At 45.9% G+C, this 26,794-nt stretch overlaps 1 protein-coding gene across 3 annotated transcripts in view; it reads left to right on the forward strand.

Annotated features, from left to right (window-relative positions):
- The first annotated feature begins 1,275 nt into the window (after positions 1-1,275).
- PNPO (pyridoxamine 5'-phosphate oxidase) overlaps positions 1,276-26,794 on the forward strand; it is a 93,789-nt gene continuing 68,270 nt past the window's right edge. The window contains exons 1-4 of one of the 3 annotated variants that reach the window (XM_085613374.1): positions 1,276-1,858; positions 22,069-22,193; positions 22,598-22,697; positions 24,740-24,793. In XM_085613374.1, coding sequence (XP_085469500.1) covers positions 1,697-1,858; positions 22,069-22,193; positions 22,598-22,697; positions 24,740-24,793 — 441 coding nt within the window. In that variant the 5' untranslated portion in view covers positions 1,276-1,696. The remainder of the gene's footprint in view (positions 1,859-22,068; positions 22,194-22,597; positions 22,698-24,739; positions 24,794-26,794) is intronic. The other 2 variants (XM_085613375.1, XM_085613373.1) reach the window with 2 other exon arrangements.

Here is a 26,794-nt window from a genome sequence, read left to right on the forward strand (position 1 = left end):
TGGCAGGTTCTCGCGCGGTCCATTCTCTGCACTGAGGAGCGCATGTTTATACTGCAGCCTCTGACACCCGATGGCAGTTCATTACCCCGACTCTGCACCCCTGCATGGCAGGAGCACTGTGGTGATACAGTGGCGCTCTCTGCCCCCCGTCTCCAACCAACCACAGAGCCGCACGCAAGGACAAGAGCGCGCCCTTGGGCAGAACACAATTTAATTAGTGGATCGGGCTGAGCTCAGCGCAGGCAGAAATACACCCAGCGAGGTCAGCTTTATTCTCACATGGGAGCGGCAGGCTATGCAGCGGCTAGACTGCGGGCCTCTTCCTGCGAGGCGCTGTGTCCTAAACCCGGTAAGGCCGTGGAACAAATGAATAGGGAAGTTTCCTTAACAATAATCGTGAAGGTAGCCTGGCTGGCTATGTCCAAGCTGCGGTGAGTCTGCATATCTTGCAGGTTCCAGGTCAGAAGGTGTGCAAAGTCTACTACGGCTTTCATCCTTCCTAGGTTGATAAAATGATTAAAATCAATTTCCATAAAAATAAACCTATTCATAAGCGAATTCAATAGGTCTCGTATTTTGGGACCTTATAAGTATTTAGTTATGCAGCAGCACAATATCCTTGGTGAAACAATATCAACCGTTGCATGGCTAACACTTATAAGGTCCCCAAGGCGAGACCTATTGGCTATGCCAATGCTTGTTCTTTCTTCTGGTGGGAAAGGGAAGACGTGTTATGTTACTTAGTGACGTAGAATGCTACTAAGCATGAATGTTTATATTTAATAAAGTAACTGGTATTTGGGAGTTTATTTTTTTGCATCTTTTATATAGCGCGAACTCGACCCGAAGGTATTGGACCGCTGTACATGAGCACCGTATTTACATTACACATTCAGGCACGGGGAGATTAAGTGATTGGCCCAGAATCACAGAATGTGGACGGGACCCCGAGGCTCGAACCCTGGTTTCCTGCACCAAAGTCGGCAGTCTAGCCGACGGACCACATTCACTCCCCAAGGTGGACACGTTGGATAGACTAGAGGAAGGTTGTGTCTACCTGTGCTTCTCAGCTGGAATAAATAAATGTACTTGTTCACGAATTATAGAATTTATTTTAGTAACACCTTCAGTGCTGAGGGCCGCCCGGTACACAACCCGAACCCGTTCAGTAAGTGCTTTAATGATACCCTGCCTGGATGTCCCTTGCATGAGATTGATTGGTGTCTATTTATATATACCAGCAGCAGAGCCCTCGGAGCCTGCCCATCGCCTCTCGTTCCGCAGACGACGCTTCAGAGGAGTCGTCAGACCCGTCCAATAGCGCAGCAGAGAGTCGAATAGCAGAGGGTGTACATTTTCCAAATATATTATTCCGAAACCACATTGGAACTTGAGTTTCACCTTTCCGTGCGGTATTATTGTGTTTCGGTGACTTTAAAATCGCGAATTAATTGGTTTGTATGCATTCTGTACGTCGAACTTTACATTGCGTCACGGTACCTGATTGGCTGTTAATCCAAGGGCATCTGCGATTGGTCCCCTTGATACATACAGCATACATGCATGCATGGTAGTTATGTGTGTGATTGCCGAGTTGGACTTCAATCCCACCTCCATGGAAACAAAACAAAAGATTAGCGAGTTCATGTTTTTACGCTGCGTGCAGGCGACCGTCAGAACGTTGTGACGTCAGGCAATGCTCGGTGCCAAGCGCGCGGCTTGTCACGTGCGTGTGCGGAGCGGCTTTCGAGGATCTCACCTCCGGTCCCCGTCGTATCCCGTCGCCCAGCAGAGCCCCGGCGGAGCGTCAGCCATGGATCTGCAGTCTATGAGGAAGGCGTACATGGGGGCACAGCAGGTGAGTCTGGCCACTACCGAGGCGGAAAATCATTACGTGCAAGATAAGAAATACAATTGCGCATGTATTTCATGCCTTCTATTATAGCTGTAACTCATTTTATATAGTGCTCTATAATGTATTTTGGTCGTTTGTTAGCGCTGTAACCATCCGATGAAGCCATTATAGCTCTCTTTACCGGTCGCCCATTCCTTTTTAATTTTGCAGATTTATATAGCGCGAGCTCGACCCGAAGGTATTGGAGCGCTGTACATGAGCACCGTATGTACACAAGGACACATTCAGGCACGGGGAGATTAAGCGATTTGCCCAGAATCACAGGATGTGGACGCGACCCCGAGGCTCGAGCCCTGGTTTCCAGCACCAAAGTCGGCAGCGTAGCCCACAGACCACATCCTCTCACATTCGTTCATTAATTCACTGATACTCGAATCAGGCCCGGCTCCAGGAATTTTTATTTGGGTGGGCCAAGGGTGCATTTGGGTGGGCCACTGCGGGCACAATTTGTCTCTGCTTGTGGTATTCTACACGACCTAGATTACATCATATCTAAACAGTCACCATGATACAACAGAATCAATTCTGTGTGTATACAGAGCATGTGGAGAGTTATTTGAAAGTAAGAGCAATATCTGGACCTAAGTGCAAACCCTCAAATTCCAGCAGGCCAGGCTTCAACACAAGATCTTCCAGGCCCGATTATCCACTTTTCTACCACCCCTCTCCTGTGCACCTTATCTCACAGCTGACCTTGGGCCCCAGCCCCATATCAGCCACCATCCAGCTCCACTTTCATTATTCCTGTAAAAAACATGACTAAAATCACCTTCATACTTAAAACATTGAATATATCAGTAAATATAATTAGCACACACTTTAAACTATGTTCCACAGTTACCCTAATGACCTGACTGCTAATTAAATAAACAAAATCAGAAAGGCCATGACAGGGCCGGCTTTAGCGCTAGCGAGAAAGTCTTTTTTGGCGCCCCACCGGTGACCTCTTTCTTCGCATATACCATTACTACCACCCTCCAACAGTGCCCTTCATCTCTCCTTAGCCCTTCTCTCATGCATTTAATTTGTTGTATAGCGCTACTTATATCAGTGTAAGGTGTCGCAGTACTTTACATCATGCACACATTATACAGAGACAATGAATCATACAAGTATGTAAATCAGCCTATAAGGAATATCACATAAACCAATTAGGATTACAAGGTGTAGGAATCAGTTATCCATACTGGTGGGCAGTATATTTTAAGAGGGTTTGGGCTGGGGAAGCACAAACTCAGGATTTAAAGCATACTCCAGTGGTTGGGGGTTGGCTTTAATTATAAAAATGTATATCGGCCCAAACTCTTTTTAGCAAAACTAAAATAATGAAAGACTGGTGAAGTTCTAACTATATAGCAACACAAAAAAGTGAAGTTCTAACCATACCATTCATGTTTGTATGCAGCTCTTTTATGACAGTTCATAGGTCACTGTCCTATGTTAGGATTTTAACTTCTGAACTGCAAGTAAAATAATCTCTGTGACAAAGGTAGTAACCCGCTGAGCTATCCACATAAAATACATCTTATCTGCATATCAAAACTACCGACAGACACAGGATTGCTCTCCAGCAGGATCTTTAATCGCCAGTTACCTGGACATTTTTATTGTCTTGCATCCATGGCCATGATAATGAAAAAACTATGTAAATGAAGCAAACGCAAAGGATGTGCCTTGCTGGGCCTGTGCAGATTTAAAAAATGAGAACAAATTGTAACACATTCTCTTACCTACTGGGTTAGTCAAACTTTGTGTCACGGCCTGATCTGATAAGCTGGTGCAGGGGTCAGGAAAGGTGAATAAGGATAAACACATTTCTTTTCTCCAGTGCTGAATACACAGCAGGATGGAAGTTAATCAGTGGCAAATAAATAATTTTCCCCCTTCGCCATACCCCATTGTACCTGCACACACAGCCCACCTTCTAAAAGGAGATGCGTGATTGGTGGTGCCTGTGAGAAAGAGCCAAGGCCTAATCACACAACTCCTAGAAAGGAAGAAAAACAACATTCGGAGGAACGTTTTAAATTAAAGATGCCATTTTATATTGGCTTTCATGTCCTCACTGCGAGGGCCAAGGCTCTTGTTTGGGTGGGCCTGGCCCACCGGGCCTACCCGCTAGAACCAGGCCTGACTCGAATGCGTTTTCCCAGATGACTCCATGTCTTGAGGAGGATCCGGGCTTCCTGTTGAGGTTTTAATTTAGCAACCAGGTGCAATCTCCGAATTACAGCCTGGTTCGCTATAATTGCTTCAATTGCAATAAAACACCCGAAGGCAGACATTTGTGAAAGCTCAGGACTGGATGTTACATCTTTGGTGACATAAGAGTTGTGTGTAACCTTATCAAATTACTGACGTCAGCCGGATGGGAGACTGAGTTTGCCTAGTTAACTAGAAACTAAGTAGCGGTACTTTATTCTTTCCCATCTCGTGATCATACTTGCAAACATTCTGTAACCAAAAATAGGGATGATTTTTCAATTTTAAAACCACTAGTTGGTATTTTTATGACATCATGGAAAATTATTCATGCACATTTTGTAGATTAGAAAATAAATCTATTCTAAGCATACAATTAATATAGTAAAACATAACAACCCCTAGCCTTATGGGTGTTTTTAATTAAACCAGAACTGTATAGTAACTACCCTTATAGTGTTGTAATTTGTAGACCACGTGGATATTGTACAAATGTCACATGTAATGTCCAATAAGCGGACAAATCGGCGAATGTACGCTGTGTCCCAAGGTGGGGAAAGGTAGAGATCGTGAGGGTGCAGTGTTCTCCCACTTCCCGCCTTTGTACTGATTTTTAGGTCTCGCCTGACCCAGCGCATGCGCTGGTCTGGCGAGACTTATTGAGAGGGCTCCAAAAAGTGCCACCAGGCCAGCCTAGAGCTACAGTGCATGTGCGCGGGCGCGCGCGCCGCATTTTACCGCGATTACTTTAACTTTCGGCCGCACGGCCGCTTTGATGTTTGATCACGTTCACTTTCGCGGCCGCACGGCCGCTTTGCATAGCCAATAGGTCTCGCTTTTGGGACCTTATAAGTATTTAGTTACGCAACTGTTGCATGACTAAACATTTTATAAGGTCCCAAAGGCGAGACCTATTGGCTATGCCAATGCTTGTTTTGTATCCAGAGGCAACTTGAATTGTGCACCTGCTTCACGCGGGATATATTCATTGCTAAGAGGACTTTTGTCCCCTAATGACCGAACCAAAGGGTCGAAGTACACGTCAATTGCCCATGGTGACAACGCTCAGTTTTAAGCCCAACAGAGTGAGGCACAGTTTGTGTGTCACAGAAACGCTAGCACATACTGGTTCTGTCATCCAAACACAACCTTGTGACTATACTTTTAATCAGGTGTCCTGTTATCTCATTGTCCTTAAGAGAGCTCCGTATTTCTAAAGAGTTTGAAGGTATAAATATACCTTCCCTTACCATGGCAACCTACAGCACGTCTCGGCTACACAGCTCGGCACGACTTGACTGCACGGTTCGCTTCGGCAAGTTCGGAAGAGACCATATCCCGGCCTGACGCACTGACCAGACGCTGTCATCCCTGCTCGCAGAGAATCCAGCTTCCAGTGTTCTGACTCCCTTCGCGGGGTGTTAGAGTTTGAGACCCAGAGGAGATTCCCACCTCTCTCATTCTAAGGTATGGAGTTGACAAGAACCCAGAGGGACTCTTGGCATACAAACTTAGTACAAACTTAGTACATACCATACTATAAGAAACAGCACCTATTCTTACCTCGTACTACACTTAGGTTAGGTACACTGGGGTAGAACAATTTAGAAGCATCAGACGAGTATTCACTTTTTAGCCTGTTATTTATGTATGTATATATGAATATATGTCATAGCTAAAAGACAATGCTATTGCAGTATTATTTCTTCTTACTGCTTACGCTGTGCGTATTATACCTTGCTTACTGTCTAATGATTGTAACAGCTCATATCTCTTACACAAGAAACAAGACTGTTCAATAAACCTTTTTATTGAAACGCCCGTCTGTTTCTTTGTAACTCTGAAGAAACTAAGCATGCACGATTGACTGAGTGAAACTGTTATCTGTTGTTTCCACGATTCTGAGACGCGTTCCGATTCTAAGGGAAACAAAGTTGTCATGTTTATGCGGTTGTCAGAAACTAATCCCTTCTTGTTTATTCGAGAAGTTTCTAGTGACCTCTGAATTAGCTGGCACACACAAGTAATTAAGTTTAATGTGCTCGATAGGAGCATACTGACCATAGTCCTATGCAAAAACAATAGTGTATATTATTCCAATGCGCAGAGCCTATAAGGGAAATAGGAACTGCACTACAGTACACATACATTACAGCATGCATACATAATCACACACGTTCTGCAATGCACTACACACTGACTTTATGTAGGCCAAAGGTGAGTTAGGTACACATCCGTAGAACTTTGCTTGAGTGGGCCAGCAGGCCTTACTCCTCTGACACTACTAACAAGCATTGGCATAGCCAATAGGTGTCGTCTGTGGGACCTTTATAAGTGTTTAGCCATGCAACAGTTGATGTTGTTGCACCAAGGATATTGTGCTGCTTAACTATATATTTAAAAGGTCCCAAAAGCGAGACCTATTGGCTATGCCAATGCTTGTTAATGATAACGTTGATGCCTTTAAACTCACTAAAGCGTTTAGGCAATGTGAGGTTTTACAGAACACTTACAATCAACATTATAAAAGCAAAACTGTTCCATTCAATTACATAAAGACCACAATGTGTGGGGAGACCAGGTGGAAGAATATTTGGATTGTGATGAAATTCTTAAAACTTTTTTCTTTCTTTCTTTCTTTCTTTCTTTCTTTCTTTCTCAATGCCTATTTTTTTGTCCTGAATGCTTCTTGTAACCTTCAGTGGTGTGTCACTGTCCTACCTGGCAATTTCGATTTATAAAAGGAAAGACCATAAGGTGAAATGCACTATGCCGATGACATGGAGTTATATAGTCGCCCTACATTTATAAATAAAAAATTAAATCAAACGCAACTAATTTTATTAACCAAACACAATCTTAACTATCCAACATCCAAAAACAAACAAAAAAAAATCACAGAAAGAAACTACTGCATCTCAACTAATTAAAAGGAGCAACAACCCCTGACGTCGAAGTCATGCAGGGTATGTCGTGTGTTCCATGCCATTCCAGTTCAATCTCTTTGATACGTATATCAAAAATAACATTTGCTCTGAATTTGTGTGTCATAGTTCTATATTTTATGGTAAAAAATGTAATATTACATAAAATGTAAACAGAGTCAAAGTAGGCTACTAAATATAGCAAACAGAGTTCTAAAAAAGTGTTCCCACGTATGTTGCCCATTTCAACACTTCTCTGTCTGACTTAGTTCAGCCTGTTGCTTGGCCTTGCCACTTTTATTTCCATACTCAGCCAAAAAAGTTTAATTATCGTCCAAGCCCTGAACAAAAAAGCATTTAATTCCTATGCATGCTTCCTTGTTTTGAGGTAAGCTGGCAGCAGTGCGCCCTTCTAAAATAGCTCGATGCATTATGGATGAAATTTGAAGAATAATTGCAATAAAATGGACCTCTAATTCCCACAGAAACAATCTCGCTTTGTGAGGCCCACCCACACAAAATCCCGACTTGCTCATTGGCTTGGAACCCGGTACCCAATTACCGCCTGAAAGAACGCGATATGTGCTCAGACGGCTCTTCGAGGCGGCAAAAGAAAACCAAGTTACGCAGCTCGCACTGCCCTGCGTTTGTGTGGCTTGCTATATGGGATGTAATGGTGTTCCATCTCGACCGTGCCAAAATACAGCTTTCCCACTGATGCCTCACCTACACTTTACCTTGAAACAAAAGTCTGCGTTTAATTTAACACTCATAGCACCAATTCGAGGAGAATTCATGCAAGAAATCACACAGCAGTCGATACATCTGGCACACAACATACATCGACATAACCACATGGCCAAAACAACTCGCTCTAAAAAAAAGAATCGGAAAGGAAAGTTATCAACGACGCGCGCCTACAGAAACCCATGTACTATTGTGTTGTACTTTATCCGATCACATACATTTCATGTCTTGTAATCACACTAGGGCCTGGGGTATTGCAGGCTAGGTTACAAAGCGCCGCTTGTCCTATAATGACATCGGTAGGCACAGACCGCAGCGTCGTGGATGCCCAGCCAGACAAAAACGGGGCCATCGCTCTATCCAAGGAAATTAATAAATAGTAATCGGCACGATGAAAGGCGCACAGGCAGGGGAGCGAGAGTAAAGCACCCGCGGCCACGCTAATTGAAAACTGATGACCCCTGCGCGCCGCTCACTCCGGCAAGGTGGATGCCAGCACAAGCACGAGTGCTTGAAAAGAGCTGACCAATTTCTAAAGGTCTTCTCCTTCAGCAGCGCATGCGCGCTGCCTAGGCGAGACCTAAAAAGTACGGGTGGATGGAACTTGTCGAGCTACATAAAAATTGCAAGATTCCACGGAGTTGTGGCAACAGGCTTAAAATATGCTCATCGCCTTGCAATTTAGCATCAGTAGCGCAAGCATGATTAAACAAGCATTTGCAATGCAATAGGTCTCGCATTTACGCGAGTTTGACCTATTCACATTGCAAATAACAATGCCTTTTTTTTGTTTTTGTTTTTAAAACATAAATAAAAGGCATTGTCATTTACAATGCCAATAGCTTAAACTCGCGTACATGCGAGACCCATTGCATTGCAAATGCTTGTTAATTAGATGGGCCTCTGCCACACTCCCCCCCCTCGCCCACCCCTCTGCGTCTCTCTACATAGATTAGAACTGAATTTGACTGTGGCTGCAACCCCAGCCCGCCCGCCTATTGATCTGCTGGCTGCTATATGGGAGAGCTGCATCAGGTAGGCAAAAATATCCAAAATGTGTTAATGCTTTAGGAGTCTACAAGGGCTCGTACAATGTCCTTAAAAAGAACTTATATTGAATTGTAAAGTGACATTTCTGCTCACTTAGTGATCATTATCGTCAAAATGGCTTGGGCTCCTGCTGGGTCGGAAGGGGAGGGAGGGTGCCAGAGCACAGAATATTCCTGCTCTGCCCTCAAGTAGCACTTCCCAGGGGGTCGTCATTAGCGCAGCCTCCTGAGCTCCTGCAGCCGCTTGTCCCCATGACTTGTTCCTCTGCTTGTCCTCCATGAAAACACCCTTGCCCAACACACTGCAGGCGGAGTACTCCTACTGGACTCTGCGTGAGTGGGTGAGGGGCAGAGAGGTTTTAGAGCTGCTGCAGCTTGGGATCTGTGTCTGCATGGAGGGTGCATGGTAAGGGATGTTCCTGAATGTCTGCAGAGTGAGTGGTGTGACTTAACGAGTGTGGGAGTGATTTGTGCATGTATGAGTGCAGGGTGAGTAATGTGAGAGTGCAGGGAGAATGGAGTCTTTGTGAGTCCATTTGCACCTTTTTTCCACGTTTTCTTGAAATATATGCTGTAATGCACCATTTGCACCCATTTCTCTCACATTTTCTTGCAGGGTAAGAACTCCCTCACTGCCCCTCTGCCTGTACGATTGTAGCTTACTCGCATTTTATAATCAACTTAAGGCTTTCTGCCCATCAGTTTTCATGTGCACCACCCGCCACTGCTGCTAACATCACGTGTGTTGTTAGTGACAGACTAATTTCACTGGTTAAAGAGGTTCAGTGCACAAAGATTTGGAAAATAAAGAAGTCGTCACTATAAAACGTTGTTTTACTGTGTGGTTTGCAATTTCAGCCTTAGGTTTTTTGCCACTGTTATTGTGGGAGGAAGAGCTCCATACAATATTAAGTTACTTCTCCTTTCTGGACCAATAAGACGTGCTGACACTACTGTATCCACACCATTTTTAAAATGTTCGTTAGAATGGGCTACCGTATTCTTTCGCCGTCTTGTTTATGTTTGTCAAAACGAATTTCAAATATATTCTTCATGTGTTGTTTCGTTCTATTACCATGCCAATGTCTTCCTTTGACACAACAAAGGAGTACAGTTGTGAATTCATAATTACACAACATTGGAGTAAGATAATACTCGAACCCTGTGCCTGGGGAGGTGTCTGACCACAACTATTCTGTTTTTCACTGACTACGGGTGTTTGTTCCATGGATGAGTCACTTATTTTGAACAAAGTTGAGGATTCAATGCGCTGCTGGCGTCCTGAGATGGCGGTTCAGGGCCAGTATTCATGGCCTCGGCATTTCATCCTTCTAAGGCCGGGTGGATAGGTGGCAAATCTTTGTGGGCCGCTGTGCTTACGGGGGCTCAGGAAACGTAGGAGGGGGGTCGGGCGCAGTCTGAGGTGGGTTGAAGGGTGGTATTGCAGTGAGAAATGCAGGGAAGGTCCAGGGGTTGTTTGCGCAGGTTGTGCAGAACAGATGTTCGCCTGCTGAAGTAACAGGGCATAACAGGTAGCGGGCGGTACTTCTGGTTCAATGTCGCATCTAGAAAGTATTGCTGGCATATGGGTGCTATTGTCGGCAAGTATTGAGTGCTTCGAAGTGCACTATTATCGCCAAGTATTGAGCGCTTCGAAGTATTGGTTGCTGCCACTTTGATTAAATAGGTGCGTTCGGGTAAACTGAAGTTATAGCGCTATTTTACATGTGTTCGCAGCATAGCGCTCTCACGTGTCCTTCAAAACAGTAGCTCCTTTGAGGAGCTCCATGTTAGTGAACACCCTCTGTATAGCCACAACATTGGAGTAAGAATGCGTACTTTTATTCTTTTAATACATTATTATTATCCTAAGGTATTTTAAAAGTCCATTCACCTAAGTGCGTTTCGAGGTGACATCAAATTTACAGGTCCTAGGCTTAGCCCAGGTACCACCTCGCGGGCCATGCAGCGGTGCGCAAGGGTGGGGGAATGGTAGAGCGGGGATTATAGCGCTATTTAGAGAGGATGGAGGGTTTTTTTTTTTACGGTGGTTATGGGTGGGGAATTGGAAGTGCTGCCGAGGGTTCAATGCACGTGGTTAGGGGGTGGGATGTAGGGGATTTGGGTGCGAATTTACACAAGTGGGTGATGGGTGGAAGTTCGCACGGGAAGGGGTGTGGGAGGACTGGGTGGAGCTGGTGAAGGGAGACTGTTTCTCGGACTGCTGGAGCGCGCTTTGGAGGTGGCGGATTGCGAGGAGGGGGGATGAGGGCACAGTGTTAGAGCAGGCATATGGTGGGCAATGTAGGGGTCCCATGGGGAGGTGTCGGGCATTGTGAGCAAGGCTGTTGACTTTGGGGCTGTGGGATGGCTTGTAGATTTCGGTGTTGATCACATCCGGTGATCCTGGGCAGATCGTTTAGTATCCTGGGAATAGTACGGAAGGGACGTTAGCCGGGTGTGACGGGGAGGGCACGTCTGGAATACACACACAAGCACTGATTGGGAGTGGAGGGAGACGGGGGAGCGCCAGTAGGAGGGGTGGGGAGCACTAGTTTGGGCAGCTGGGGACCAGGCAGCAGAGGGGGTCTGATTTCGAGATTGAGGGGGGAGGGTGGCCCAAGGCCATCCAAGAGAAGAAAAAATAATTCTGATGGGGAGACCGGGGTGGAGAGTTGGGTTGGAATGGCGGAGTTGGGTTGAAGGTCGTAAGGAGCGGCAAGAGGAGATGCGCAATACAGGGAGAAATGCAGGGGAGCCGGGGGTAGTTTACGCAGGTGGTTGGGAAGAGGACGGTCACCTTCAGGAAAAGGGGGAGGGGGCTCTAGGGGCACGAGGCAGTGGGGATACGCGGGGAAGACAGTTAGCACATTAATCAACTCGTCACAGGTGGCACTTGTGATTTGATAGTATTTGTATACACCAAGGCACCACCATAGGGGCGGTTGGGGGGTGGGGGGCTTCGCGGTTACACCTTCAGGTCAGTCACAGTGCAGTGGGGGCTGTGCAACGGGCAGGGGCCTCCACGCTCGGGCAGTGGTGGGGGCGCAGATGAAGCGCTTTCGGCTGGCCGCTGTTGTATTTCCCAGGGGGTGGTGTGCCACCGCGGTTCAATTGGGCTCCGTAGTGTTTGTTGCCCCAGACGGTGTTTTGCAGCATCTGGGGGACCGTGGTGCCCGTGGCAGAGGTACTGGGATGCGGGGAGGGGGAGCGGGATGTAGGAACAGGCTGCTGCTGTGTGAAGAGGTTGTATGTTTGTGTGTTGCCAGGCTGCTGCTGGGGGAGGGGGCGCGGGGATGTAGTGCTTTCGGCGGGCGGACAGGGCGGGGTTGTCGGTTCTCCGCCCTCGGGTTGACTGCTGGGCTGGCTCGGGCAGGCTGAGTGGATTTGGGAAGCTGCTGCCTTCCTTGGGAGCCGGGTTCCCCCACGGCCTGTGCTGATAAGCCTCTTCCTTGCCCGCTCCTCCGAAGCCCCATGGACACGATGCAAGACGGGGTCCAGGCAACAGGCATCCAAATTCCAGACGTGATCGGAATGCGCAGATTCAGCAGGCGCAGGGGGACGTGGCGCTACATCAAAAACGATACCAGGTCTGGGCTGCACTGCAGTGGATCAGGGAGTATGGCGGCCACCCTATCACGTTGAAAATGAACATTTGCAGACACGCTGGCTTTCACAGCACCATGCTGATGTAATTCCCAGCTCCTTATCGGCCAAGAAGAGGCCAGGGAGTCGCTCTGCCTCAGCTAAAGGGCACCGCTGCTAATTAAAACAAGTGCGAGCGGAGGAAAACAGTAGTTAGGCGCCGCTGCTTCGGGACTTCAAGGAAGTTACTATGGGATCAACAGCCAACAGAAAGCAAGATAAGAAAAGCAATGTCACAGTCAAATGAATCACAAGCTGTATAACAAATTACACAGAGTTTCACCCAACATATAGATTACATTAGGTCTCGCTGAGACAGCGCATGCAGCGCATGCGCTGCCAAACACGAGACCTAAAAACTAGCGCAAATGGCACCTGTTAACTTCTGCTGATCACTATTACAAAAACAGTATGCTGTCACCACCACACTTGTGCTTTGTAACTCTTGGTAACGTAGCACTTTACCACAACCAGGGTAAAACTTTGTGCACCCCTCTCGGTCTTAATAAGACTGCAATCTATGAGGCCTAGGTGATTGCACCCACATGTGAGCCATGTGAGCCCATGACTGAATATTGGTATCAAGGAGTCATACTTTGCTGCAGCTTGAGCACTCAGGGCATGAGTTCATTATCACATTGGATTCAGAAGTGGCCATAGTACGGATTGACCTCTCATCACCGCCACTGATGCAATGAGAAAGCAGGTGGACCAGGGTTGGACTGCCGTCTTAGCTCTACTGGACTTGTCGGTAGCTTTTGACACTATCTCTCCATGTATGGTTAGGCAGCTACAGCAAGTGTGGGGAGGGGCGACACGGCATTGAAATTGCTGCACTCCTTTCTGGTTGAGAGGCGTCTGATTGTTAGCTGAGGTCAGTTCAGTGCTAATGCTTTCAGTGTTCCTTCTGAAGTACCAAAGGGCTCCATGCTTAACCCTGCTTTTTTCAACCATTGGCAGCTCTGGTGAGATCTCTTGGTTTCCAGGTTTTGTCATACGCCTATGATACTCAAATCATTGTGTCCTTCACTGATAAACTTTCTGAAACAGCTGAGAGTTTTACACGCTGTATGACCGGGGTGAGCCACTGGATGAAGGAGAACTTCCTTGAGCTAAATGCTGGCAAGACCTAAGTGATGTTCTTTGGATCCCAGCATTCTGTCTGGTCAGAGCTTCGGTGGCCAGAGTCATGTGGGGCCCTCCCTCCCCTGTGGATTCTGTCAAAATCCTTGGTGTATTGAATACCTCTCTTAATTTCAATCTATAGGTAAATCGTACCCCCACCAGCTGCTTTCTTTTTATTCCTGTCCTCAAGAAGATCTTGCATTTTATTCCGGAGGAACTTCGCAAAGCAGTGGTTATCTCGTTGATCACCTCTCGTCTCGTCTAGACTAGACTATTGTAACACCATGTATCTGAATATCACTAGCTAGTCGTTGAACAAAATTCAGAGAGTGAAAAATGCGGCTGCACAGCTCATCTTCAACATCCCGAAACATCTTTCCGTGAAATAAGGTCTCCTGAATCTGCACGGGTTGCCAATTAGAGAGTGCACGAGCCTCAAGGCACTTAGTACAGTGCTTCTTGCGCTTCATGATAAGGGTGCATTGGCAGTGAGGTCCACCTTTCATTGGTACAGCCCGACCCTGCATTTGAGATCAGCCTGTGGCAATAAAGTTGCTGTCCCTAAATTTTGAAAGGCATGATGGGGTGCCCACACCTTCTCCGTGACCGCTGCGAAATTATGGAACACCTTACCTAAATATATCGCTGAGAACGACTCCTTCATCGTCTTTTGAAAACATTTAAAAACCTGGCTTTTCACATCTTAGGCTTATACTTTTGGAGTTTATTAGATTAGTTGTTCCTTCCTTTTTTCGTAGTGGAGTATGTCAAGGGCAAGAGAAATGTGGTTGCTGATTATCTTTCAAGGATGCCCTTCGAAGACGATTGTGAGAATATTTGTACTGATATCATTAGTGATGTCAAAGGAGAAATGGCTGAAGAGTGGGAACATGCCAAAGACAATGATTCTGTATTACTAAAAGAACAAAAAGTCAGCCAGGGAATGGGAAAGTAACTACGCTAAGGATGAGGAGTTAGGTGAGTTTTATAAGATAAGGGACGAACTGAGTATAAGTGATGGTAAAGTTAAAAGGAGGTGGCAATTTGTACCTCCTAAAGGGATACTTGGACGTGTCCTTGACATTATCCATGAAGGACATCCTGGGCGAAGCATGTCAAAGCGCAGACTCAGGGAATCATTTTGGTGGCCTAAAATGGACAGTGATGTAGAGGACTTAATAAAAAATGGTCATTTTTGTGCTAATAGCAAAAAGTCTAAGATATTACGTGAGCCGCCTTTGGCCTGTAGTAAATTTCCATCGAGGCCATGGGAAAGGTTAGCTATTGATTTCATCGGTCCAGTTGCGAAATTGGGTCACAGAAATAGGTTTATTCTTGTGTTGGTGGATTACCACTCTAAGTGGTTCATTGTGGAAACAATGGGTGAAATAAACACTTCTAATGTTATAAGATTCTTAGAAAAAGTTCTTCTAGAAGACGGTTTGCCAGCCTCCGTTGTATGCGATAATGGCGTACAGTTCATTTCTAAGGAAACGACCATCTTCAAAAGGTGGGCATTTCTCATGAAAGAGTGTCTCTTTTTAGAGCGCAGGCTAATTAATGGTTTAGTAGAAAGAGTGAATCGGATTGTGGTGGACAACATTCAATTGTCACTTGCCAATGGGTTGTCTTGGAAACAAGAATTAGAAAAGATGATGTGGACACACAGGGTTACGCCACATTCCACCACGGGAGGGTCTCCATCTGTGTCTCTTAAAGGAAGAGAACCTGGGAAGAAGGAGTGTCCCATATGGTTGTGTGTGAAGGAGAAAATTTGGATTGATAGAAATGAACTTGGAGAGAGTGAAGAGGGAACAGAAAAGAATGGTGAACAATTACAACTTAAGAAAAAGGGTTAAAAAAAGTGTGGGTTCAAGCAGGTGATTGGGTTGTTATTCGAAAGAATGAATGGGTTCGGAAGGGTGAGAGCAAGTATATAGGACCTTTTTGTGTTAAAGAAGTAAAAGATAATGTTGTGCAATTAGAGGATGGATGCATTTGGAGTTTGGGAAATATCTGTAACGTATGTAAACCACAATGATTATTTAAACTTGTTATTATAACATACTTTCTATTATATTTTATGGAATGTTCAATCTTTAAGTTAAAATGTAACTTTGTTGTATTGCATCTTCTTGTCTTCGCCTGCCGTTTTTGGTTTTCATGTTTTCTCTGTTGTTTTATTGCGTAAGGGGGGGGAGATGTGTACAGATCTAGTGATGTCATGTTGCTTAGTTATTATTGGAATTCTTACTGTGAGAATTCTATCTATGGACAGTTGAAGGAGAGCTCAGAATTGTAGATGCTGCTCCACGCTGGGATGCTATGGAAAATAAAGTTATTTTCATAACCTTCAGGACTCCTCTTTTCACATTCCTACTGCTTCAAACGCAGCATTGTTATTTTAAAAAAGCACCGCACCCTGGGAAAGCATGTCTTGTTTGTATACAGTTTCGCATTCTCTCAGTTTACGCATTACTACTGCTGTCCTATAGTGCACAGACAGCTGCACTTTTTTCACCTGGGCATTAATGACAACTCTGGAATATCATGTGCACACAGAAGCAAATTTAAAACCTGTACCAATTGTTATGTTCAGTTTAATCTCCACACAGCTGCCAGTGAGGCCAACCATCTCACAAGTGTGGACAGCCCGTCTCAGTTTCTTTGCACATGGCGGCTCTCTGTTTTTATTTCTGAAGCAAAATCCTGACCAACATGGGATTGGGGAGGGAAGCAAATATTGTCAGCTTTCCGCTGTGGCCCGACCAGATAAAGTGGGCATCAACACTTAAATGAGAGCCATGTGCTGCAAGCTAAAAACATTTTTTTTGTAGCTGACTCATCAATAATTTTCAGTTCTGTTACAAACACGAAGGCAATAATCATGCTTCTCAATCTTTACTGTCCAAAACACAGCTTTCCTTGAACATCACATTTTAGCAAACTACGTTTCCCATAAACACTTCTGCCCTCGTCATGGCCCATCCACCAATCAGGCTATCTTTAGTCTTTACAGGAAGAGAGAGACACCATGTTCCCTCCTCATTGTCTGCCATGTCTCACAAGAATACGTCTCAAACCATTAGAACTTATCCAGTTCACCAGCTGGCTCAACGCAAATCTCAATCTTGAATGCGTAAATCCCAATGATCAACTCTGGCAACCGTGCAAACAACAACTGCAGCCATGGTCCGTTGGGATGCGCTTGAACCTCACTTCTGATTGTGCTCAACTCCTGATTAAAGAGAGCATTTCGGCGGTTATTCCATTTTATGCCAGAATGTCATAGGAACCATCAGTAGGGGGTAAAACTGGATATATAATTCTAAACCATTATTACTGATGCATAACCTAAAATAGTTATACAGTAAGCATATGTAGAAATTCAGTTAAGGCACGATAATCCTGTTCTCCGTTTCCTTGATAGAATTTAATATTCCTGATGCATCAGCTAGAAATATTTTTATTCAGTGGCAGGACCGTAGGTTACGTTTACAGTTTCCTACAACAACAGAAGCAACTTCAACAATTGGATTATGATAAAAACAATTTTAATGTCAATTCTGACAACCAATCTGCTGAACACTTTCCAAAGGTGCCCCCTTTTAGGTATCGAGAGTGCCAATCTGCCATCACATTCGCTGACCCGGTATGCATTCCGCACCCACCGAGAAGTGGCAAAAGTCTTTGTCAATCTCCACCAACAATTGAGACTGTATTTCCCTTCAGCTTGTCAATGTACCCAAACAGAAGACAACAATTCGTCTTGTTGGGGAAGCAGGTCTTGATGGCAAAGGACTCTGCGAGAAGCGTTGGATAATTTATGTGGAGCTGTACCTCTGCTTGGGACCACCTGCCCCTCCCCGCGGAAATGGAGCTGCATCTCGCTCCCCAGCCATACCTGCTTGTGCCTGATTCTTACTACTTCCGGCACATGGCCAAAGACTCTGTGCGGTTCCATGCCTCCATGTGCTCTAGCCACCAAGACAGCTCCGTTCTGTTTTTTTTTCCGAGAGGGAGATCTGATCCTAATAAGATATCCCTTTCCGCAGTTGCAGAACCTTCAATTGTTATAGGGCCCCGCAATGCGGGGGCCCAAAAATATCACCTTAATGGAGGAAGCCAACAATCCAACTATTCTGGCAAGAGATCGCAAGGATAGATTCTGACTGGGCAGTATTAATCTCAAGTACTGGATGGAGCTCACCTTCTGCATTGAGAGAAACTGTATGCATTGAGTAGGCATCAACACAACTGTAAGACATTGATTATGAAACCTGGGTCCTGGCGTAATTGGATCGTCCAAGAAAGATGTATAATTACTATGTGCTGATCGTGATCCATAATGATCAGACTGTCCAGACAAGAAATCAGCCGAACGCCCTTCGCTCAGAGAGATTTGACCACTGGCCTCATCAGCTTGACAGACCGAGCGGAAGAAATTTGAATTCATACCAATTCATGCATACCTGGAATTGGTGAAATCTCCTGTGAGCTGTGAAAATAGGAATTGAGAGAGAGAGATCTTTGAGATCTCTGGACTGGCCAATCTTGTTCCTGCAGCAGGTCTCGCAGAAGATGGATGCCCTTCATTTGAAATGTCTGTATATGATCCAGGTATTGAAATCTCCAAGATTCAGGACAATCCTATAATCACCCCTTTACTTTTGAACTAAGAGGATACTGCTGGCAAAATCTCGGCGATGTGGTTGTGTAAGACAAATCCCCACTCTGTGCTGCAGTTCCTGAATTTCCAAGTCGATGAAAGCGTGTTCTTTTGGGAAAAAATAATTCTCTAGGGTGAGCCTGCTTTTGAGGTTTAGCTATATCCTGTTATCCTTAACTGTTTTTAGAACACTAGCATCCTGAGGTAATGTCCACCAATTGTGTATAAAGTGTCGCACTCTGCCCCCCAAGAATTTGTTTGAATAGAGGAATAATGGTTGCTGTGAAGCTGGTGTGAGCAGTTCCAGAGGCAACACCTCTGTAGCCACCTCTGCCAAATCGTCGCCTTGACTCGTGATCTGGAGAGAAAAAAGATGGACCCACATGTTTTGACATCCAGCCTCCTTGTCTCTGGGGAGTAAAACATCTTTAGGAGGCCCTGTAATATCCCCGGCCTGGCAATCTGCCTCAAGTAACAAACTTGTCAAGACCCCTGACAAAAGTGTTGACAAACAAGCGGCCATTCACCAATGTGCCAGCCTTGGAAGAAGCCAAGGCTGTGAGCATGGAGCCTATTCTCCTTAATATAGATTGCTGCTTCTCTGAACAGGTAGCAAAGTTCGCATTTCCCAAATGGCAAACAGCACGCTGGGCCCAGCCAGTGAAGATATTGGGGTCAATGGGAGAGTCTTTCTTTTTGACCTTATATTCCAGTTCCAAAATAGTCTTTAGAGGACCAGAAATGACAATCAGTTTTTTCTGACAATCACGCTATTCCTAGGAGGGATCCCGCAAACAGGTTCTAATTTCTCTCTCAAACCCCTTGTTAAGTCTAGATTTTACGTGCTCTGCCACCTCCGGTATTGGCAGCCAGTCCTCCGACCTTGGGTGAGCGATCTCCTCTGGGCTGAACACTCCCATGGCCCTTTGTCAGGGGATTGTCTTTTCGTAATGGGTTATGCACTTTTTTCTCGTTGATGGTCATTGTTAGATTTGGGGGTCTCTAGTTGGCAGAGGTGGGTACCTTTGACAAATAGGGACCCTTGCGTCTAGTCAGGATAAGGGGGTACACTCCTAAAAAAAAAAACAAAAAAAAAAAAAAACCCTGCTCACCCCCTTGGTAGCTTGGCACGAGCAGGCCGGCTTATCTCAGGCAGTGTGTAAAGCATTTGTGAACACATACAGTAATCAAGTGAGAACACTACAGATGGACACCACACAAGTTTTATATAAAAAATAAGTATTCTTTATATCGACTTAACACAAGACCACAAACGACAAAAATCCACAATACTGTACTTAAAATGATAGAATTTGCTTAGTTTTCCTTAGATGTTAAAATGCGACACTTTGAGTTCAATGTACCTTTGAATGCGTAACGCTAGACAACGAAAGTGTTGCAGGGAAGGTGATGCGTCGGTTTCTTATTGTGTTTCTGTGGCGATGCGGCCCGCAACGGCCTGATGAAGATCCGGTGCGATGAAACAAAGATGGCGTCGTCTTCTTGATGCGACACGATGTGTGCACGCCCAACGGACGTGCGGCGGCTCAATTCTTCTCAGCCGTGACAGGCCCTGCGACACGCTTCTCCGGTGATGCGAGATGCTTCGGCGAGGCGATGCGACCACTGCAGCGCCGACACCCTTGTTCAGTGATGCGACGACAACAGCTGTGGTGGCGACACTCTTCTCCGGTGATGCGAGACGCTTCTGCGATGCACCAGCTACAGCGGCGACACCCTTGTTTAGTGATGGGACGACAAATGATGGGAGTTAAAATGTGGAGTGTGCGGCCTATACTCCTAAAGCTTGATGAAAATACAGAACACACGCTGAGCGACAGAGCAGGTTCCCACACTAGCAATCTCACTATGAAGTTTACGTATTAAGTGGTCAGAAGACCAATAACTGTGAACAGTAGTCTAAATATAATTGTGGTAGATTAAATATATCAAGGAATCAGTTCAAATAACTAATTTAACAATGTAAAAGTAATTAGGAGAAAAGATTAAAGTTCTTAGCTCGGCTGCTGAGCAGCAAAGTAAGAGGAGGGAACTTGGTGACTCTCTTACTTAAGGGACTAAAGACGGACCGATTGGTGGATGGGGCCATGATGAGGGCTAAAAGAGTTCATGGTAAATCTAGTTTGTTAAATTGTGATGTTTTCATGGGCTGCTGTGTTTTGGACAGAAAAACTTAAGATGCATAATTGAAGCCTCAGGTCCTGAATTAGTTCATCAGTGTGGAGAGCAGTGGGCATAAAAGGGCTTCTTGTGTCTTACACGCCTTCATGTACTGTTTCACTGCCGTGTGATTGCACTCGGTGGAGGAATGAACATTGCTCCCGCTTGTTGTTTCTTTTGTCAATCAGGGCTATGCTCTGATATCTGAGGGATATCCTTGTTACAGACGAGGATAGTAGGCACACCCTCTGTCCAGGCCACATGATGACTGACCAAAAGGGGAGCATGATTATAATCCATGGTCAGACACCTTTTTTTTATTTTTTTCGGCGACGTGCGAGGTTGTAACGTCAGACACCTTTTTAATCTGTATCTCTGATGGCAGAGAGTTTATAGACTCTCCCCAATAAAGGCCTATCCAGTCCCTATTGCTGGGGTGCTTGCCTTCATCATGTCTGGGACATGTAAAACATATGTATGCATCTATATATCTCTTTAGTATGCGATGTGTGGGTCATGGGTGGGCTATGGGTGGGCTATCTAAGTGAACAAATTTGCATGCTGCACAAGATGGTGGTCTCTTTGATGTGAGCTTGATGTGTCAATGAGTGGTATACAAACCTGAATGTAAACCCTTCTTCCCCGCCTTCTCGAAACCTCTATTTCTAGTGGGTGTGAGAAAGGCTACGAGGTAGTGGACTTACCACTTCCGCAGGGGGAAAAATGAGTCTGTTGTCAAAATATGACTATTTCCAATGTCGGTCTAGTCCCGCTCTGAAATGGAAAAATCAAAGCTCCTCTGACAAAAAAAACTCCTTTATGTTTCTTCTTACACCTACCAAGTTAGCCAAGATCAGCCTCCCACACAACGGAGTGTGTACAAAATGACCCCAAGTAGGGGAAGGAAGTATGGGATTCCATTGGAACAGAAAGACTAGTGTGGCCCCTGTCCTCTGGTTCATTCTTAATAGCTGAACAATAAGAAAACCATTGCCTTCAAGCAACCCTACATCAGCCGAACCACTTCCTCCGACGAGACATTTTTTTTTTTACACTGAGGCTTATATTTGAAGAAATCTGACCAGAACTTCTGGTTCATAAAACCCTGCATTGGTGAGGCTCTGATATTGTTAAAATCACATAGAAGGAACATGTGTGAGACTCTCCTCTCCTTAAACATTCCCTAATTTTGTATTAAAAGTGGCTGAGACGTGTGGGTTCCTTAATGGTATCTTTTTTCTGTTGTACCAGAAGTCGCTTGCTAATATCTTTATTAAACTCCCTCTCAGTGTATCTCTGCTGGCCATCACTGATCCTAAAGTGTACTCTTGGCACAGGTTTGGCTTATCACCGGTCGCAAAATCTATCTTAAGCACAGGATTAAACAGTGCTTTTGGAGAGGTATTATGCTGACACTGTACATCTCAATGACTAGTGGTTATGGCAGTGCTAACGCAGGTCTCCGTAACATTCAGTGGTGGAAGCTGTATTGCAGCGTTCAGTGACTCTTATAGATATGTGCAGTTATTAGGTGATGAGTAAAGAACTGATGTAGCAGTAATCTACTTTGGCTTCAATAAAAGATTTCGCTCTCATCTCTTCTTGTTCCAGGCATTTGAGGAGCAACACCTGGTTTCACTGGACCCAATCAAGCAGTTTTCTGCATGGCTTGAAGAGGCTGTGCAATGCCCTGCTGTTGGAGAAGCAAATGCAATGTGCTTGGCCACCTGTGCCAGGTAAACTGTGCAAATCAAATCCATAACACAATTTAACCCAATGCACATTTAGGAAATTGTTCTCAATGATCACTGCAAAGAGTACACAGTAAGAGATAAGATGTGTGTTATACCACATTCGTCATACCTGTTTGTAAGTTTTTTGGTCTATTTATGCTGAAGTATATCTCTACTATGTAAAGTTTGTGGATGTTGGCACACATGGACTAATAACTGAATTGTCTAGGGCTCATGGGCCTCCATAAGGTGAGTGCCAGCTCTCCTTACGGATTCCTCTTAGGTCTATATTAGCTGAAGATAGCAGTACAGACTAGGCTTTAACCATGGTAATGTTTGTGAACCGTATAGCTGTATTGTGCTGCGTTGAATCTCTCTGGTGTATCCTTCCATTTCTTGTTCTTCAGTGATGGAAAGCCGTCCGCCCGTATGTTGCTTCTGAAAGGATTTGGGCCAGAGGGCTTCCAATTCTTCACTAACATTGACAGCCGTAAAGGAAAAGAGCTGGTAAGATTTTATTGTTGTAGAGAGAAACCGTATTTGAGTGTGCTATCTGCACCTGAGTGAATTTGTGTATGTAGCTACATGCATATATGTATAATCAACCTTAGCATAAATCTGTGATGTACCTGCATATGTGTTTTGTTGTGCTACCTTCAACTACTAGAACAACCACTGAGCGTGCAGTATATTCATTACCAGTTTGCTTTCTCCGATAGTGCCACACATTCTTACTTAAATTGTATTTAGGTCGGTCATTTGTCTTACCACCAGTGAGATCATGAACACCATCCACTCCGGTTCACCGTTAGACCCATGCCCCCACCACATCTTCAACAAAGCCAGCACAGCCATCGCACCACAACGCCTTACTCAAGAAACCCAAGGCAGACCTCAAGAACTTCCGACCCATCTCCCTGCTCCCGTTCCTGGCGAAGTTCACCGAGAAAATCATCAACAAACAACTGACCCGCTACCTCGAGGAGAACAACATCCTGGACCCTTCCCAGTCCGGCTTCCGCAGCAACCACAGCACCAAAACCGCCCTCATTGCCGCCACCGATGACATCAGGACCCTGCTAGACAAAGGAGAAACAGCGGCCCTTATCCTCCTGGACCTATCAGCCGCTTTCGCCACGGTCTGCCACCGCACACTACGAACACTCCTACATGGCGCTGGGATCCAAGAGAAGGCCCTGGACTGGACCACATCCTTCCTCTCCGGCAGAACTCAGAGCGTCCGCCTCTTTCCCCCCTTCCGCTCCAATGCCACCAAGATCATCTGCGGCGTACCCCAGGGCTCTTCCCTCAGCCCGACGCTGTTCAACAGCTACATGGCACCCCTCGCCCACGTCGCCCGACAGCACGACCTCAACATCATCTCCGACGACACCCAGCTGATCCTCTCCCTCACCAAAGACCCTCACACCACCAAAACCAACCTCCATGAAGGAATGAAGGCCGTCGCCGAATGGATGAGGAACAGCCGACTAAAGCTGAACTCGGACAAGACGGAAATCCTCATCCTCAGCTTCACCCCTTCAGCCTGGGATGACTGGTGGCCGACAACACTGGGAACAGCCCCGACACTCTACGACCACGCATGCAACTTAGCGGTCATCCTCGACTCCACTCTCTCTATGACTAAGCAGGTCAACGCCATCTCCTCATCCTGCTTCAACACCCTCCGAATGCTCCGCAGGATCTTCAAATGGATCCCCACCGAAACAAGAAGAACAGTCACGAGGCCCTCGTCACCAGCAGGCTGGACTACGGAACCGCCCTCTACGCTGGAACGTCGGCCAAGCTCCTGAGACGGCTGCAACGCATCCAGAATGCCTCTGCACGTCTCATCCTCGACATCCCCAGCCACATCGCACCCCACCTGAGAGACCTGCACTGGCTCCCCGTCGACAAGAGGATAACCTGCAAATTCCTCATCCACGCACACAAAGCACTCCACAACACCGGACCAGCATACCTCAACAGACCACTCCGCTTCTACACCCCCTCCCGCCAGCTCCACTCCACCGGCCTCTCCCTCGCCACAGTCCCCCGCATCCGGAAAACGACCGGCGGCGGCAGATCTTTCTCCCACCTCGCCGCCAAGACCTGGAACACCCTCCCCACCAACCTACGGCAGACCCAAGACCTACTGACCTTCAGAAGACTCCTCAAGACCTGGCTCTTCGATCAGTAGCAGCACCCCCCCCCCTTCCCCAGCGCCTTGAGACCCTCACGGTTTATGTAGCGCACATTACAAGTGACCTGATTGATTGATTGATTGATTGATACCACTTTTACAGTGTTGATAGCGGCAGGATGTGGGTTACCAGGCATACAGACCCACAATTAATTGAAAGAATTAATTGAAAGCGACACCATCCACACAGATTGTTTAGTCCTAGAAAAATAATGGTATTTTCTCAAAAATATATCCATCAGGGATGGCGCTGAACTGACATGCATTACAGACCAAAATCCTTTATCGTGGTTTTTCAGGTGACACACCGTGCAGTATCCTTCATCTCTTCTCCATCTTCTTGCAGGACTCCAATCCCTTTGCCAGTCTTGTCTTCTATTGGGAGCCACTACATCGACAGGTGAGTTATCCTTTCAAAACTACAGTCAGCAGCTCTGGTGGGAGCTGCACAAGGGATGTGTAATTGAAAGCTGTACATGAATGGTGCCTCTCCGGAGGATGCTGTACACGAGAATTGAGTCTCTGAAGTGACCTGCACATGCGGGGCATGTCTCTAGAGAGAATTTTACATTTATGACTGTATCCTTTTGTGAGGCTTTCTCCATGGCTTGTGCAGTCGCAGAGTCAACCAAGCACTATGCATGCTGGTGTTCCACTCACCAACTACCCCTCTATCCTCTGTGTGTGGTAAGTCGGCCTCCCAAGAGTTCTTGACATTCTGGTTACCTGGATGAGTAGTCCAAGTGTGCATGCCAGAACCTTAAATACAATTCACACTCTTTGAGAGAAAGTTTTTATTCAGCTGAATGGCTTGAGAGCTCCGAGTTTCAGCAGAATGCCTGACTAAGCACAGGTCTTGATGGCAAAGGACTCTGCGAGAAGCTTCAGATAATTTATGTGGAGCTGTACCTCTCCTTGGAACCACCTGCCCCTCCCTGCAAAATTGGAGCTGCATCTAGCTCCCCAGCCTTACCTGCTGGTGCCTGATTCTTACTACTTCCGGCACATGGCCAAAGACTCTGTGCGGTTCCATGGTTCAATGCCTCCATGTGCTCTAGCCACCAATACCGCTCTGTTCTGGCTTTTTTCTGAGAGGGAGATCTGATCCTAATAAGACATCCCTTTCCGCAGTTGCAGAACCTTCTGTTGTTGTAGGGCCCCGCAATGCGGGGGCCCAAAAATATCACCTTACTGGAGGAAGCCAACAATCCAACTATTCTGGCAAGAGATCGCAAGGATAGATTCTGACTGGGCAGTACTAACCTCAAGTACTGGATGGAGCTCACCTTCTGCATTGAGAGAAACTATGCATTGAGTAGGCATCAACACAACTTCAAGACATTGATTATGAAACCTGGGTCCTGGCGTAATAGATCGTCCAAGAAAGATGTATAATTACTATGTGCTGATCATGAGCCATAATGATCAGGCAGTCCAGACAAGAAATCAGCCGGACGCCCTTTGCTCAGAGACATTTGACCACTGGCCTCATCAGCTTGATAGACTGAACTGGAGAACTTTGAATTCATACCAATTCATGCATAACTGGCATTGGAGAAATCTCCTGTGAGCTGTGAAAATAGGAATTGAGAGAGAGAGATCTTTGAGATCTCTGGACTGGCCAATCTTGTTCCTGCAGCAGGTCTCGCAGAAGATGGATGCCCTTCATTTGAAATGTCTGTATATGATCCAGGTATTGAAATCTCCAAGATTCAGGACAATCCTATAATCACCCCTTTACTTTTGAACTAAGAGGATACTGCTGGCAAAATCTCGGCGATGTGGTTGTGTAAGACAAATCCCCTCTTTGGGCTGCATTTCCTGAATTTCCAAGTCGATGAAAGTGTGTTCCTTGGGGAAAAAATAATTCTCTAGGGTGAGCCTGCTTTTGAGGTTTAGCTATAGCCTGTTATCCTTAACTGTTTTTAGAACACTAGCATCCTGAGGTAATGTCCACCAATTGTGTATTAAGTGTCGCACTCTGACACCCAAGAATTTGTTTGAATAGAGGAATAATGGCTGCTGTGAAGCTGGTGTGAACATTTACAGAGGCAACACCTCTGTAGCCACCTCTGCCAAATCGTCGTCTTGACACTCGTAATCTGGAGGGAAAAAAGATGGACCCACGTGTTTTGACATTCAGCCTCCTTGTCTCTGGGGAGTAAAACATGTTTGGGAGGCCCTGTAATATCCCCGGCCTGGCAATCTGCCTCAAGTAACACATTTCTCAAGACCCCTGACAAAAGTGTTGACAAACAAGCGGCTATTCACCAACGGGCCAGCCTTGGAAGAAGCCAAGTCTGTGAGCATGGAGCCTATTCTCATTAATATAGATTGCTGCCTCTCTGAACAGGTATCACAGTTCGCATTTCCCAACCATCAAACAGCACGTTGGGCCCAG

Source organism: Triturus cristatus, chromosome 6 (assembly GCF_964204655.1).
Source record: "Triturus cristatus chromosome 6, aTriCri1.1, whole genome shotgun sequence".
NCBI lineage: Eukaryota > Metazoa > Chordata > Amphibia > Caudata > Salamandridae > Triturus > Triturus cristatus.